At 62.1% G+C, this 15,836-nt stretch overlaps 1 protein-coding gene across 6 annotated transcripts in view; it reads right to left on the bottom strand.

Annotated features, from left to right (window-relative positions):
• Window positions 1-222: 222 nt before the first annotated feature.
• DOT1L (DOT1 like histone lysine methyltransferase) overlaps window positions 223-15,836 on the bottom strand; it is a 70,286-nt gene continuing 54,672 nt past the window's right edge. For 2 of the 6 annotated variants that reach the window (XM_024237254.3, XM_054539280.2), the window contains 9 exons: window positions 15,689-15,824; window positions 14,860-15,006; window positions 12,548-12,662; window positions 10,201-10,784; window positions 9,283-9,488; window positions 7,298-7,362; window positions 5,684-6,628; window positions 4,428-5,079; window positions 223-3,022 (listed from right to left, as the gene is read on the bottom strand). In XM_024237254.3, coding sequence (XP_024093022.2) covers window positions 4,463-5,079; window positions 5,684-6,628; window positions 7,298-7,362; window positions 9,283-9,488; window positions 10,201-10,784; window positions 12,548-12,662; window positions 14,860-15,006; window positions 15,689-15,824 — 2,815 coding nt within the window. In that variant the 3' untranslated portion in view covers window positions 223-3,022; window positions 4,428-4,462. Of the gene's footprint in view, window positions 3,023-4,141; window positions 4,367-4,427; window positions 5,080-5,683; window positions 6,629-7,297; window positions 7,363-9,282; window positions 9,489-10,200; window positions 10,785-12,547; window positions 12,663-14,859; window positions 15,007-15,688; window positions 15,825-15,836 lie in introns of all 6 variants that reach the window. The other 4 variants (XR_008516321.2, XR_008516322.2, XM_054539281.2 and 1 more) reach the window with 4 other exon arrangements.

The raw sequence follows: 15,836 nt of genomic DNA, 5'->3' as shown, positions 1-15,836 counted from the left end.
TGGTTTTTCGTTCATCAAAAGGCACTTTGCCCGTGGCCTGGTGCCCTCGTAAGCCTCCCTAAGGCCAGGGTGTCCTGGTGTCAGCCCCCGGAGCTTCTACTAGGAGCGCCCCTAGGCCCTCCACTCCCCGTTTCGGCGATGACACACTAGCCGGGTCCTCTCACTGGCCGCCAGGAGACACCTCATGCCACCTGGAAGAAAGACTGCCATTCACACCAGGTCTGAGTGAAAACAGTCTGTTTATTACAGCGTCTAGAGGTGGGGATGCAGAATGCAGGGGTGCCCAGAGGAAGGGGCGCCCGCAGCCCGGGGGCGGACCGTGACAATGCGCGCAATCCAAATACCGTGCACCAGGAAGACACGGCAAAGCCTCCCGCATGTTACAAAGGCTGACACAGACCAGCAGCGTGTTGTGTTGGGAGGGGGTCTGACCACGATGACGAAGGCAGTCGGCGGGGGGTGGGGGGCCTGCTGACCACTGAACAGACTGACGCATCCTGGGGGCAGATAAATTAAGGGGGAAGTCTTAAATAAGTCACTGTGCGTGCCTCATGGGCCAAGGAGGGGGTGTCCTAGTCATTAGGGTTCCTATCAATTCCTGAGCAAGAGCCACTCCCAGGCGCCGCCCGCCCACCCATAGTCAGCAGCAGCAGCACAGGTCCCCGCCAGCTGCCCACGGAAACTCAGGCCAGGTGCCAGCACCAGGCTCCAGATCACCAGGCTCCACTGCCACCCGCCACACACCACACCTCAGTCTGGGAGTGTCTGAGAACACAGGCCCAGGGCTCAGAACAGGAGGGTGTCCGCAGGCAGCCACCACACTAGTTCACGTGTGGTAACACGCATATGACCCAGTGGGCTCAAGGAGACTTCTGCCTGGGCCAGTGGCTCTGAGACCCAGCGCGTGTCCTGAACATACGGTGGTCTGCGTGTGGGTATGGGCTGCGTGGGCAGGAGCCCTGCATGGCCCATCTGCAGGACCCGTGGTGGCACCTGAACTGCCACTGTCCCCTAGAGGGAGGCAGAAGTGATACAGTGTTTAAAGAATGTGTCTTGTTCTAGACCAGGGACTCCATGCCTTCTCTGCCATCAAGCCTGCAGCATATCCAGCCTGTGGCGACACAGAGCAGGCTGCCTGTCCTCAAGGCCAGGCTCGGGGCTTGGGGCTCAGGCAGAGGCACAGCACCTTCGAGCTGAGAGCACCAACGCAGGGCGGGGAGGGCACTGGGCACCACTTAAGAGGACAGGTCCGGAGCACCATCTTCAGAACTCAGCTATGTTGGGGGGTGGGGGTCTGAGAGGTTGTTGGGAGCCAGGGGGAGGCAGCACCCCCTCACCAGGCACAAGCAGGGGTCTTCCAGGCCCTCCCACACAGGACTCCCCCACCTAGCAACCACAGAAGCCTTTCCTCCGTGGCTCCCTCTCTGGAGGCCACATGGTAGGGACGTGACGTGTGTCCATCCTGCTCTTGGGAACCAGAACGCAGGGCTGGCAGCTCCCTGGAGGGTGGATCTGTGGCACCTTGGGGAAGGGGCTCCCTGATGCCACCTCACAGGAGCAAGCACTTGAGAAGGTGGGCTCAGCAAGTGCCACACAGCCCGGGGCCAGGTGTGGGGAGCTCGGACTCCCAGATCCCATCCTCCAGGGAGGGCACAGAGCCACCACTGCCCAGACAACCCAGGCCCTGACTGCTCAGGGCTCCAGAAACACGAGTGGCCCTGCCTGCCTGCTACACCCCGGCCTCGGCTCCTCTCCTTCCACACCCAGTCCCAGGCACCCCCGCAAGGCTGCGGAGTGGGGGGCCATCACCCTAGGGCCTAGGGCCAGAGAGGCCAGGCTTCAGCAGTGCACCCTGGCCCCAGCACACCCACAGCAGCTGGGAGAACCAGCACAGGCTCCAAGGGATGGGTGCCAGGCGTGGCCCTGACAGGAAGGGATGTGGGGCAGGCAGGGGTGCCGGCAGCTCTGTCTGGGCTGCTGGGAGCTGCAACTGAGGGGTTTAGGGTGGGGGCTGACGCTGGGGCCCTTTTGTGCACTGTGTGAATAAATACGGTTTCTTCCCCTCGCTTTTCTTTCCTCTTCACTGTGCATTATACCATCTAAAAATAAAAGCTGTCAAATCTATGAAATTTATAAATTCTCGTCACATCTCTATAAAATACTGCCACTCATTAGTGTGACACTCTCCTGTACAGAAACACCAAGGGACCCACGACAGGCCTGCCCCGCATCGCAGGGCATGCTGCGAGCCATGGACAGCCGAGAAATACAAAAGTAAATGCACTTGTTAAATGTGCCTGCGCCGTCCTCACAGCACCATCGCGCAGCACACGGCCAGCTGTGTCACCGCGCAGGCCCCTTCACATGCAAGGGCGCAACCCAAGCCCCGGAGGGTGAACAGTCTGGGGGTTCACAGTGCCGGGGTAAAGGTGAAGAGCTCAGGGCAGGCGCCAGGGGCTCAGGAAGGGGCTCAGGCCGCGGGGAGGCCTCCAAGGAATGTGGTGGCGACGGGCCTGCCTTTGGTACGGGAGCAGTGCGTCGGGGGAGCCGGCCGGGCGGCGTTTCCGAGAACGGGGTTCGGCGTTGTCAGCGTCTAGTCAGCACCAAGCGGGTGGAGGCAGGCGCGGGCCTGGGGACGAGATAGCACCGGGGCAGGCTGTGGCGAATCCGCTGGCGGGCCTGCCCTGCAGACACGTGTCTTTATATAGAGCTCTCATATATAGATATTTATATTTTTCAATAGGTTGCCTTTTACCACTTAGATGGAATAAAATAAGTCAGAATTGTTTATACTTTTTAAAAAATGATAAATACTTTATCTAAAACTATCGACAGTACAAACTGGACCAGTCCCAGCCTCCTGCGGCACGTGCCGCCGATTCACAGTGGAGCTCCCGTCCGTCCTCGCCTCTGCCGTCCAGGGGTGGGAGCCCGGCAGGCCGGCGGGCACCATGCCGCGGGTGCGAGTTGGTCCACACCGTCCTTGCATAGGTCTCGCGGTTGAGGTAGAAATCCTAGTTACCTGCAGAAGGACACAGCGGGAAGAGCAGCCTGACGTTACCATCGCGCCTGGGGGAGCCCAACACTCACCCAGGCTGGGGACTGAGGCCTCCCACGAGCACACACGCCACCTGGGGCCAGCACCATGACAGGCATGGTGCTGGCTCCCTCTAACCACAACAGACGACGGGCGTGCCCTGTGGCAGACCAGGGAGCCTGACACCTGGACACGCCGGCCAAGCTCCAGCCTTCCTCCAAAGGAGACACACAGCCGAGTCCAGCTAAAGCCACCCTACCTGCAGCTCATCTCCTAAAAGACCCAGCATAGCTTGTCCAGCCCGCAGGTGCCCACATTGACCCGCCAGGCTGACCAGCCCCGGCCACAGCATCCGCCTTGGCTCCTGGCTCCCAGTCCTCCTCTCCTTGCCCGGTGGGCTTTGGACTCGCCCAGGAAGGCCTGTGTCCCAGGGGCCCCTGAGGCAGAAAGCCAGGGGCGAGCAGAGGGCACCTTCACACTGCGCTGCCAGGCACGCCATGTCCCTGGAGGGCACGGGTGGCCAACTGCCCTCGGGGGTCAGCGGCCACAGTCTCCACAGCCTCTCGGGGGGAGGAGCGGACAGGACATTCCCTGAAGGCCTCACGTCATCAAAATCACTCCTGCCTCCAACTTCCTCCTGGTCTCAAAGGTGGGCACTGTCTACACTAACCTGCCCAGCTTGGTGCTGACATCTGAGCAGCTGAAAGCCCCTCGGCTGTGGGCCACAACCACAGAGCAGTGTGGCCATCAGCCGTGTCCAGCAAGGAGGCCCCAACACGCAGGGCACAGAGCTTGCCTCTGGAACCCACCAGGAACCCATCAGCTCCCAGGCAGGCAGGGCACTAGGGGCCTCACTGGCTCCCTATGAGGGGTATCTGAGGCTACTAGCCAGACAGCCCCGACCAGAGGCATCAACCCAGCCACCCTGGCTCCCCAGGACCTCTGCAGCCGGCACCGTGCCTGCTACATGCTGGGAGCCTGGGGAACAGCACCAAGCCACGCCCCCTGTCATGAGTGACCTGGGCCTGGTGCGGATGGAGCCCTGGAGGCTGCTCCAGGAGCTAGAGCTCCCAGCCCCCTGGCCTGGCACCCCATGAGCCTCACCCACAGGAGCTGGCACAGCTGCCCCCAAGGCTGGCCTCAGTCCTGCGGCATCACCGCAGGGACCCAGCTGTGGGCAGCTGGAACCCAACACACTCAGGCCACTCCACGGCTGGTGCCCGTCCTGCAGTCCCTCCTCTCGCGACCGTCTCCCTGGTCTCCCTGGCTCTCTCCCTCTTCCCTCCTCAGGACCCCCGGGACTTCTGCCGAGCCCTGTGGCCGTCTTCTCTGCCAAAGGAAGGACAGTTCAGTGTCTGGAGTAAGCCACCGTGCGGGGCTCTGGCCTTACCTTACACAATACGCACTGCTAGCTAAGCAAGGTCTTTATCGCGGCTTAACCCCCGAAAGGTGCGCGGCATAGGGAGGCGGCATGCCGAGGGACACCCACACCGCGGACGGCCCCGTGGCGCTGGCCTGTGGGATCCCGGGCGCGGCCTGGGCCAGGGCCAGCCGGGGCAGGGGCTGGTGGTGCACCGTGAAGGAGGGGCGGGCGCCCTTGTGCGGGAGGGAGGTGAGCTTGATAGACAAAGAGGCGTTAGCAGGCGGCAGAGAGGCAGCAGAGGCGGGGGGCAAGAAAGCTTGGTTAGGCGGGAGGGACGCGAGGCTCTGCAGAAGCGCGGGCTCAGGGTTAGAGGCCAGCAGCGTTGGGGGAGGAGGCAAGGCGGCGTTAGGTGGAGCGGGGGCGTGAAGGACGGGCGGCCCCGCGGGGGGCCGGCCCAGATGCGCAGGCGGGGGCAGCGGGGGAGGCGGAGGCGGAGGCGGAGGCGGAGGGGGCGGCCGGGTCTCAACCGAGGCCGGGGCCTGAAAGGAAGAGGCCGAGGCGCTGGCCGCCGCCTGCAGCGGGCTCGGGCCCAGTGTGGCGCTGCCACATGCAGCCCCGCGGCCGACACGGGCTCCAAACGGATGAGCAGAGGCGGAAGGCACCGCGTGGTTAAAGACACCTGCAAACAGGAGAGAAAAACGCAGCTTCAACAGGCGGCAGCATCCAGGCAAGCGCAGAGAAGGAGCCGCAGGCTCACAAAAAGGGAAGCGAAACGGCGCCGCCAGGCGTGTGCGGGCACCAAGCACAAGCAGCGGCTCGGCCAGGCTCGTGGTGGCCCGCCCTCCGCCCTCCGGCCACCCGCCCCGCAGCAGCCCCAAGGCCAGGCCGCTCCCCCCGGCGGCTCCTCTCCGCCCTGTCTGGGCAGGCACTGCAAGGACTCGCTCTTACCCAACACCAGCTCCCAGAGCCTTGCCAGAGCCCGGGCGGCCACACTTAGCAGGTGACCTCCACGGGAGAAAGTAATGCTCTGGTGGCCCTGCGCACCGTGGCCTTCTGAAAACAAGAGGGACGCGGTTACAACCAGAGAACCCAAGACACACGGACTCAGCGTGAGCCCTCTCCCCACAGGACTGGAGTTCGCGACCGTGCATGGATGGCGGGGACCAGCCAGCACCAGGGGACCTGCAGCTCAGCTCCTGACGCAAGAGAGTGCGGAAGGAAACCTGCAAAGGAAGGGGCCTCCGGCAGGGGCCGGGGAGGCGGACGGGGGCCGCCCTGCCTACCTCCAACTGTGCCGCCTGCCACCCCGGAAAAGCTGCCCATGGCGTGCGAGTTGGTCAGTCTGGTGGCAGCGGACGACACGTGCACCAGGCCTGCGGCGGCCGGCACAGAGCTGAACAGCGACTGCAGCACGGAGGAGCCGGCCACGGAGCCGAGGTTGGCCTGCAGGGACATGGGGCCGAGCGCGAACTGCGGTCCCGGCGGGAAGGGGCCCAGGAAGGACCGGTGCGTCTGGGCGGAAGACGCCGCGCCGCCTGCGGAGGACGCCGCCGGGGCCAGGCCGGGGCCGCTGAGGAGGCTTCCGGGAGGCACCGCCGCCGCAGAGATGAAGAGGTTGTGGCCATTCTTGAGGTCGAGCTCGCGGTCCCGGGCCTTGGCGGCCTTGCCGGTCAGCAGCGGCGTCTTGTCCGTGGGCCCGCACAGCGGCAGGCCACCCTCCCCTGCCTCCTTGCCGCGGCTGCCCTCGCCCTTCAGCCCAGCCAGGCCGTCCAGCTGCCTCTTGCTCAGGAAAGGGTTGGCGTCCGACCCCTCCTTGCCGCGCTGCGAGGGGAAGCTCAGCGGGGAGCTCAGGCCGGCCGCCTCGGGGCCCTTGTGGGGAAGAGAAGCACCATCACTGAAGCTGTGTAAACTCAGGTCCGCGGCCAGGCCCCCGCCGAAGGTGCAGCCGTTGGCAGGGTTGGTGCCCGGGCTGAGTCCGTCAGCCCCCGACAGGGAGCCGGGAAAGCCTTTCCTGGGGTGAGCGGCCAGCTTGGCATCGGCAGAGGGCTCCTCCAGGGCGGGCCGGAACGTGAACAGGGAGTTCTGGCCGAGGGCGGAGCTGGCCTGCAGCGGGCTGTCTGCAGACTTGGCCAGGCCGATGTCGGAGATGGGCGAGAAGGTGGACTTCCACTTGCTGCTATTGACTGGCTCGCCGGCGGGCGTGGGCTTCCTTCCCGCCAAGCCACCACCTGGCAAAGAGGAAAGGCAGAGGCCGTGAGCCCCGAGCACCTGTCCGGGCTACCCATGAGGCTAACCGGGGCTGCTGCCACAGCCGGGGCAACTCTGCAGGCTGGTCACAGACACTCAAGATGCCAAGCAGGACAGGATGGGAGAGGACAGGAGAGAAGGGGATGGGAGGGGACAAGATGGGATGGGACAGGAGGAGTACAGCACAGGATGAGATGGCAGGGGACGCGACTGGATGGGACAGGAGGGCAAAGGACAGGACAGAGGCAGCTGAAGCGGGTCTCGCAGAAGGCCATGCAGGATGAGCTCTGGGGAAAATGCCGAGGCCAGCAGGCCTCCAGGAGGGAAGGTGGGGCTGCCCCAGAGCAGGTCAGGGTCCTCACGGAGGACGCAGGCACCACTCGGGGAGAAGGCCAGGGTGCAAAGCAAACAGGGGACCCAAGGTGACGATCCCCGCAGGTCAGCCACCCACTGTGAGAGCACGGCATGTGCGCGGAGGCCCTGGGCTGCAGTGAGGGCCTCCCAGAGGCAGTTCTGGAAGCCCAGCGCCCCCAGTGTCGGCGCCCACGCAGGACACGACGCAGCGGGCCAGCAGGTGGGTCAGCAGCACTGACTGGGCACCACGGCCGCACGGACAGGCCTGGCCACACCGCAAAACACTTGTTACTCACCATTTTCCAAGGTTTTCGGGGGAGATTTGCTTTCTAAGGAGATTGTTGCAATTTTTCTCTCAATTCTGTTAAGAAAAAAAGGTCATTAATGCTTGAAACCCAGCTGCATGCTAAGAATGACACAAATGCTGACAGCCAACAGCCCAGGGAGCTCCGGAGGCGGTAAACGAGAAGCACTCGGCCCAGACAGGGGATCCGTGCAGCCACCCTGGGGCAGGCCTGGACTGGGCGGCTGGGCCCTGGGATCCACCCCTGTTGTGCCACAAGGGCACTGTCCTGGCAGGGACTCCAGGGCCTCTGCTGGGACAAGCAGCCAAGAGATCAGGCACAGCAGCTGAATGGGAGAAGCAACTTCCCAGCACACAAAGTGTGAGAATCCCAGACAGAGCTCTCTTCCGACCTCCCTCTCCTGGCCCCTCTCAGACCTCGGTGCCTCAGGTGGCAAACAATGCCACAGCATTGCAGGCTAGCACATGAAGCCACACCCAACCACACACTGCACGGGGTCGCTTTGATCCAATGTCCCAAGAACACACCAGGGACACACAAATTCCTAAAGATCCTGGAAACCACTAAGCTGAGCAATCCCAATGCAAAACAGAGCACCCAAGTGCTAGGATGTTTCTTATGTAACACGTGCACGTCCACGTGGGAAAGAAACAGAATGAACTAACACAGAACACCACCAAAAGCACACTTAGGGCCGGCTGTGATGGTGCACGCCTATAATCCCAGCACGCTGGGAGGCAGTGGGAGGCGGAATGCTTGAGGCCAGGAGTTTGCGACCAGCCTGGGCAACATGGCAAAACCCGATCTCTATAAAACAAAAAAACGAACGAGGCACGGTGGTAGCATGCGCCTGTAGCCACAACTACTCAGGAGGCTGAGGCAGGAGAATCACTTGAACTCAGGAGGCGGAGGGTGCAGTGAGCCGAGATCGCACCACTGCACTCCAGCCTGGACGACAGACCAAGACTCTGTGTCTCAAAAAAAAAAAAAAAAAAAAAAGGCAAAAAACCCTACCATGTTATATCACTTCACAACGACTCAGATGGCTAGAATCAAAACAAGAAATTCAGTGTGGTGAGGATGTGGGGACTGGGGACCTCAGACCCTCGTGCACCCATGGTGGCAGGGTGGAACGATGTGGCTACTGGAGAGCACAGGGGGCCGGGCCACCCGGCACCTCCGCCCAGGCACCAGGAAACGGGAAACTCGCTCCCAAACACAAACATGCACACCCGTGGCCACAGCAGCGCTGCTCACAACCGCCAAGGGTAAGCAAGCCCAGCACAACGGGCGGATGGATGGCGGAGCACCACCCAGCCATGAAAGGGACCGAGGATGCACCCTTGAGGACGTCATGCTCAGTGACAGATGCCAGACACAAAAGGCCACATCCTGTGTGACTCCGCTCCTAGAAGGTCCCTAGAGCCCTCAGATTCACAGAGACAGAAAGTAGGATGGGGGCGGGGGGTGCCAGGGGCTCCGGGGAGGAGAAGGGGAGTGAGTGTCTCAAGGGGATGATGAGATTTTCTCAGGACATGATGGAAGGTTCTGGATTTAGGCAGTGGTAATGTGGATATACCAAAGACCTCTGAATTGCACACTTTAAATGGAGAATATGATATGTGAATTTTATCTAATAAAGCTACTGTAATACACTCGGCAAGACGTGTGGATGAGACCTCCAAATGCCTCACTGCTGAAACTTCTCTCCTGCTGCGCTCAGCTCCTCCTCAGCTTGCCTCTTCTAACAGGTGGCCCTGCTCGTGTCCCACCCCACACGGCCCAGGAGGCCGGCCCTGCCCGGAACAGGGCCCAGGACCTGTGGGGAGGCCCCTCACAAAACAGACGCCTCCCTCCCGTCCAGGGCACTCCCTCAGAGCCTGCCGGTCCTCCCCACCCACCCACCCACACACGGTGAGCAGACACCGCCTGCCCCTGCTGCCAGGCCCTGCCCCCCTCCGGGCCCCTGGACTCGCCGGGCACTGCTGGGCTCGTCCTCAGAGCCTGGCTCCTCGTCTGAGGTGAGTGGGGAGTAGTGTGCCCCATTGGTCTGGCTCAGAGGCCGCTCCTTCTTGAGCACGGGGGGCTGGTCGTGGTCCTGGTAGGGCACAGGGGAGCTCTTCAGGGACGTCTCGGGGGACGAGATGGCTGTAATCTCCAGGGGCTGGTTGATGTTACTGACCTGAGAGTGGAGAGACACAATGGATGCACATACCACAGACCCGGGACCCCAAGGCAGGAGAGCCCCACCGCCCCAGGGGGCTCCTGTGTGCACCCCAGGGTTTCCTGAGGAAACTGACACCCTGCCCAGTGGCCAGTGCAGCCCCCATCCTGGTTCCTCCTGGTCCTCACACACCACCCCGCAATCCCAGAGCCCCCCACGCCCCCTCCTGATATGCCCACCACCACTAAGGCCCCACAGCCGAGAATGAAGAAGCTCGCAAGCAGCGTGTCGCACTCTGAACCCCAGAGACAGCTGTCGGCCACGTCTTCCCAGGCTGCCAGGCCGCACATGGTGGAGGAAGGCCGGGCTCAGTCATGGCCCCCCACCTCCACCTGTTATTTTTTTTTTGCCCCCCGAGACGGAGTCTTGCTCTGTGGCCCAGGCAGTGGCCGATCTCAGTTCACTGCAAGCTCCGCCTCCCGGGTTCACACCATTCTCCTGCCTCAGCCTCCCAGGCACCCGCCACCATGCCTGGCTAATTTTTTGTATTTCTGGTAGAGACGGAGTTTCACCGTGTTAGCCAGGATGGTCTTGATCTCCTGACCTCGTGATCTGCCCGCCTCGGCCTCCCAAAGTGCTGGGATTACAGGCGTGAGCCACCACACCCGGTCTCCCTCTGGTCTTTCTTTCACAGGCCATGCTCCCCAGCCTTGCCGGTCCCTGTCCTTACCATGGAGTTGAGGTTGAGGGGAGACCCCGAAGGCTGTGTGAAAAGGCCAGCGACGGACGGCAGGGCTCGGCGCTTGGGGGACACGCCTGCGCTCAAGCTGGGCGTCCCCGTAGATGCTCGCTTCCGCCTGCCGCGCTTGCGGCTGTCCTGCCCGTGGCTCGGCACACAGTCCCCACGGGCGCTGGCGGTCAGGGGGCTGTGCTTGCTGGAGGGCGACTGCTTGGCACTGCCCACACCAGTGGCGATGGTGAACACAATCCTCCTCTTGGCTTCACTCTCAGGATCTGAGAAGCCGGAATCGGAGGGCAGGTCCCCCTTGCTGGCCTCGGGGAGCGGGCCCTGGGTGGCCCCACCAAGCCGGGGACTGGAGGAGAGCTGGTGGGCGGGAGAGGCCGGGAGCGAGTTCCGGGGCTGTGCCAGCAGCAGGGGGTGCTGTGGCGTGGAGCTGCGGGACCCCACGGTGGCAAAAAGGCTCCCAGAGCTGGAGGACTCATCCAAGGTGGCCGGCTCGGCTCCAGGTGTGAGAGAGGCCGGGCTGCCCACCAAGGCCCCGCTGATGGCCACCGAGCCAGCGTAGGAGAAGCCTGCCGGGAAGGACATGGGCGTCTCAGGGGACACAGGATGGCCAAAGAGAAAGCCTTGCTGTGGGCGCACCTCCCCCCAGGAGCTCTGTGGGCTCCAGGAGAGGTGGGGAAGTGGGGAAGGGGTTGGGAGTCTGAAAACGGCCCCTCTAGGGTGGAACCAGAAGGCTCTGTGGGCAAGCTCAGGGCTCAGGGCTGACCCTGTGCCTCCTCCCGCCCATCTGGGCTGCCTGTGCCCTGCAGGTCCCGGCTGAGACGCTGCCTCCCAAGAAGCCTCCTGGTGCGGGCTCCCCGCTGAGCTGGGCTTCCCCTGAGTAAGTTGCCCTCTGGCCCCGTGATCTCAGAGACACCATGAGGAAAGCCCATGGCTGAGCAGCCTCCCTCCCTCCTGTTCTCAGAAGACAACTCAGCTTGGATACTCCAAGCTCTGGCCGCCCTGAAGGCTGCGGCCACGCCTCCCAGCCCACGATGAGTGGTGCACTTCCATGACCACCCGGGGACAAAGGGCGGCCTGCCTGCTTCTGCCAATGAGGCCTCCGTGCAGGGGCGCTGCAAGGCGCTTCTGGAATTGGCTGTCTGTTTGCCACCCAGTTGAAAATCTCCTGAAACTGTCACTGCCTCTCGCAGAGCAGACCTCACCCCAAGGGCACAACCCAGCCCTGCGAGGGCAGAACTGCCCAGGCTTCGGTGGCCTCTCCAGGGCCCTCACATGGCCAACTGTGAAGCCCGCCCAGCCTCCCTAGAGCCTCCTGTCTCAATAGCGGCCGTGTACATTTTACTTGTTTTGTTGTTGTTTTGTTTTTGAGATGGAGTTTTACTCTTTTTGCCCAGGCAGGAGTGCAGTGGTGCGATCTCAGCTCACTGCAACCTCCACCTCCCAGGATCAAACGATTCTCCTGCCTCAGCCTCCCGGGTGGCTGGGATTACAGGCGTCTGCCACCACACCCGGCTAATTTTTGTATTTTTAGTACAGATGGGGGTTTCACCATGTTGGCCACGCTGGTCTCAAACTCCTGTCCTCAGGTGATCCGCCCACCTCAGCCTCCCAAGGTGCTGGGATTACAGGCGTTGAGCCACCATGCCCGGCCATATTTTACTTTTTACTCCTAAAAAAGTAGCTGCCACATCATACCGCATCTCAACCTGGGGCCAGCAAACCAGCCTGGCGGTCTGGTGTCCTCCGCTGTTTTAAGTACAGTTTTGCTGGCACACGGCCATGCCCGCTGACATGCTGTCCCTGCAGCTTCCACAACAGACAGACAGGCCTGCAGTGTCAACAAAAGCCAAAGCGGCATCCTCTCTGGCTCTTTGCAGAAACTGGGCTAACAGCAGAGACTGCTCAGGCGGCACCTTCTCAGGGAACCAGAAACCATGCTGCTACCAGCACGGAGGCCCACAGTCGTGTGCCATTGGGCACTGCTGTGTGTGGAGCCAATCCTGAGTCAGGGGCCTCCCAGCTGTGAGTACAGGAGCCCCCGAGAGCGCTGGGGCCGACCCCACGGGCTGAATTAATACACCCAAGCAGGAGGTGTCAGTGTCTGGAGACCCAGGTATGAGGCCACGATGGCTGCAGCTGAGCCCGATCCGCATCCCAGCTCGTGGGATGCAGGAAAGGGTGTCAGTAACGAGGCGTGGCGGTTTGGGGCAGCAGCCCCCATGATCACCCCAGGAAGCCCTGTTCCACTCCCAGCAACCCGGCCCTCCTGCCTGAAGAGCAGCAGCAGCAGCAGCAGAGTCCTGAGGGTAGGGCACAGGAGGGGCGTTACCTGCGGGGGCCAGGGCAAGGCTTCTGCTCCCAGCACCGTGGGCATTAGCACCAATCTGCTTTTCAAGTGTGGACGAGGGGTCACGGGGCTGCAGCACGGGACTGGGGGTGCTCCTCTGCAGAGAGAAAACCCCGTGTGTCAGGGGCAGCAGGTGCCCCAGGAGACCCAGAACCCAGCTGGAAACAGTGAGTGTGGAGGCCTGCAGCTGGCTGGGGGAGGCCGCCGGGGTCACCATCCAGTACCGCGTGGGAAGAGGGCAGTGGGGGAACTTGAGCGGGGCCCCAGGCGAGTGGCGCAGCAAGGGTGCGCCGTGCCTGCGAGTGAATGGGGCAGCGGGCCTGAGGCAGGGAGGTCAGGAGGCGGGAGTCCCGGGGTCCGGCTGTTGGGAGGGGGTGCTGGGCGCAACCCGAGCAACCCACGGCCCGCCCTCACCGGGAAAGCGGCTGTGTTCTCCGAGTAGCACGGACAAATGCCAGCAGTCGGGTGGGGTGAGGAGGGCGCTTGCGAGAACACACCCACCGGCCACCACCCCCTGCACTTCCCCACACCACACTCCAAGTCCAACAAAGGTCAGTAGAGTGACCGCAGAACCCAGTAGCTCCACTCCCACATGGGCCAAAGAGCAAACCTACATCCACACGGAAACCTGGACCCCAGCACTCACAGCAGAACGATTCACAATCGCCAAAATGGGGAGTCAAGCCGGGGTCCATCAACTAGGCACGGATGAAGATGGCACACTCCATCCACACAGGGAATGCCCTCACGTGCCAAGAGGACGGACAGGCCCAGACATGAGCGTGTTCGGGGGCCCGGGGGCTGGGGGATGGCTAGGGAGTGACTGCTGAGGCGGGCAACACTTTTTCCGGGGTGAAGAAAATGTCCTGAATTAGACAGAGGTGTATAAAAATACAAAAAACTGGCCGGGCACAGGGGCTCACACTTGGAATCCCAGCACTGTGGGAGGCCGAGGCGGGTGGATCGACTGAGGCCAGGAGTTTGAGACCAGCCTGGCCAACATGGCAAAACCTCTACCTCTATTAAAAATACAAAAATTGGCCAGGTGCGGTGGCTCATGCCTGTCATCCCAGCAATTTCGGAGGCTGAGGTGGGTGGATCACGAGGTCAGGAGTTTGAGACCAGCTTGGCCAAGATGGTGAAACCCCGTCTCTACTAAAAATACAAAAATCAGCTGGGCATGGTGGCACATGCCTGTAATCCCAGCTACTCGGGAGGCTGAGGCAGGAGAACTGCTTGAACCCAGGAAGCGGTGGCTGCAGTGAGTCAAGATCACAAGATCTTGCCACTGCACTCCAGCCTGGGCAACAGAGCAAGACTCCGTCTCGGCTGGTGGGGGCGGGGATTAACCAGGCGTGGTGGTGGGCACCTGTAATCCCAGCTACTCGGGAGGCTGAGGCAGGAGAATGGCATGAACCTGGAAGGCAGAGATTGCAGTGAGCCGAGATCACACAATTGCACTCCAGCCTGGGGGACAGAATGAGTCTCCATCTCGAAAAATAAAATAAAAAAAAAAAAAAGGCCGGACGTGGTGGCTCATGCCTGTAATCCCAGCACTTTGGGAGGCCGAGGCAGGCGGATCACTAGGTCAGGAGATCGAGACCATCCTGGCTAACACAGTGAAACCCCATCTCTACTAAAAATACAAAAAATTAGCCAGGCGTGGTGGTGGGCGCCTGTAGTCCCAGCTACTCGGGAGGCTGAGGCAGGAGAATGGTGTGAACCCGGGAGGCGGAGCTTGCAGTGAGCCCAGATCACGCCACTGCACTCCAGCCTGGGCGACAGAGTGAGACTCCGTCTCAAAAATAAAAAATAAAAAAAACCAAAAATGCTAAAAACCACTGAAGCGTATACTTGAAGCGCACAATTTTTAAAAAATAGTTCAATGCCCAAAAAATCCCACCCATACTACACAAGATGAGATTCTCTGCACGCACAGCGCTGGGTGGGAGAACCCAGAGGCATCTGTGAGGACAGGGGCCAGGGCAGCCAATGTGGCCTCGTGAGGAGTAAGGCTGGGAGCCAGGGTGGGCCTCTGAGCTCCTCCTCAACCCAGAAGGTGTGAGGCCCTCTCCACTTGCACACCTGCCTTTCACCCAAAAGAAAAAGACTGGCGAAAACAACGGCCCAGGTCACCGGACACGCCCCAGCTTTGGACGGCCCACCTTGACTGTATTGCCTCACACTCGACATTCTACAGCGTGAGACTTTGCAAAGCGAGCCGGGTCTCGAGCACCCCCAAACTGTTTTGCCTCAACGTGGCCCTTGGGGACGGCCTCCTGGGAGCCACTCACCGCCCTCTCGGCGCGGCTGGGCAGCACCACGCTGGCCAGAGGGATGCTGACCGGGAGCTTGTTGGGCTGCACGGTGCTGAGCGGGATGCTGATGGGCAGGCTGGTGATGAGCTCCCCGCTGCTGCCGTAGGCGCGCTCTCTCAGGCCCTGCAGACGAAGTCCCGACCCCAAGTCGCGGGTCAACAAACCCCTCCAGGACACAGGGACCACAGCCACAGGACGGGGGCCTGCTACAGCTCTCTCAAGGCGGCCCCCAGGCTGCCAAGGCCCTGCAACCTTCCCTATGCAGTCAGGCCCTCCTGGACACCGGCTTTGGGACACTCCAGAGGCACGGCACGCTCCTGGTATCTGAAAGCAATGCCCATCTGTCCCTTCTAGCCTGCCCGCCCGGCTCGGTGGGCAGTCACCCGTGGCGCCACCAAGCCTCCCAGGGCCCACATCCATCACTGCCAAGTCCATGCAACGTCACCGTCCTTCCCTCTCCATCCCTGTGCACACAGGCCAGTGCCCCCCAGGCAGTCCTTGTGGGCAGCGGCCTCCCAAACTGGGCTCTGCGTCTCCACCAGCACTTGCTGTCCGTCACTGAGAACTAAGAGGCACCAGGGACACCCTGACAAACCCCATGTCCTCCATGGCACCTGCCCATCGTCACCTGTGACCTGTCCTTACTGGCTGCTCCCCAACTTAGCCACAGCGTCCTCCTCCAGGTCAGCCCCAGTCCCTCACTGTGCCCCAAGGTCAACTAGGACAACCCCTCCTGCTAGCAACTCGCTCGGGCCGCCTCTGCTGAGCACCTCTCTGAGCCCCGGGCAGGGGTCGTGGCCCGCACCTTCTCACTGCTCTTCTCTCCAGCAAGCTGCAAGGCCCCAGGGGACAGGGGCCGTGGGTCCTGAGGGCTCAGCTTCATGCTGCCAGGCATGCTGGGGCTCTGGTAGGGAAGGCCGTTCTCCTTGGTGTGCTCAGCTCTGGAATGAGAA

Source organism: Pongo abelii, chromosome 20, assembly GCF_028885655.2.
Source record: "Pongo abelii isolate AG06213 chromosome 20, NHGRI_mPonAbe1-v2.0_pri, whole genome shotgun sequence".
NCBI classification, from domain to species: Eukaryota; Metazoa; Chordata; class Mammalia; order Primates; family Hominidae; genus Pongo; species Pongo abelii.
Note: the sequence above shows the minus strand (reverse complement) of the source record. Positions and strands in the feature narration are given on the sequence as shown.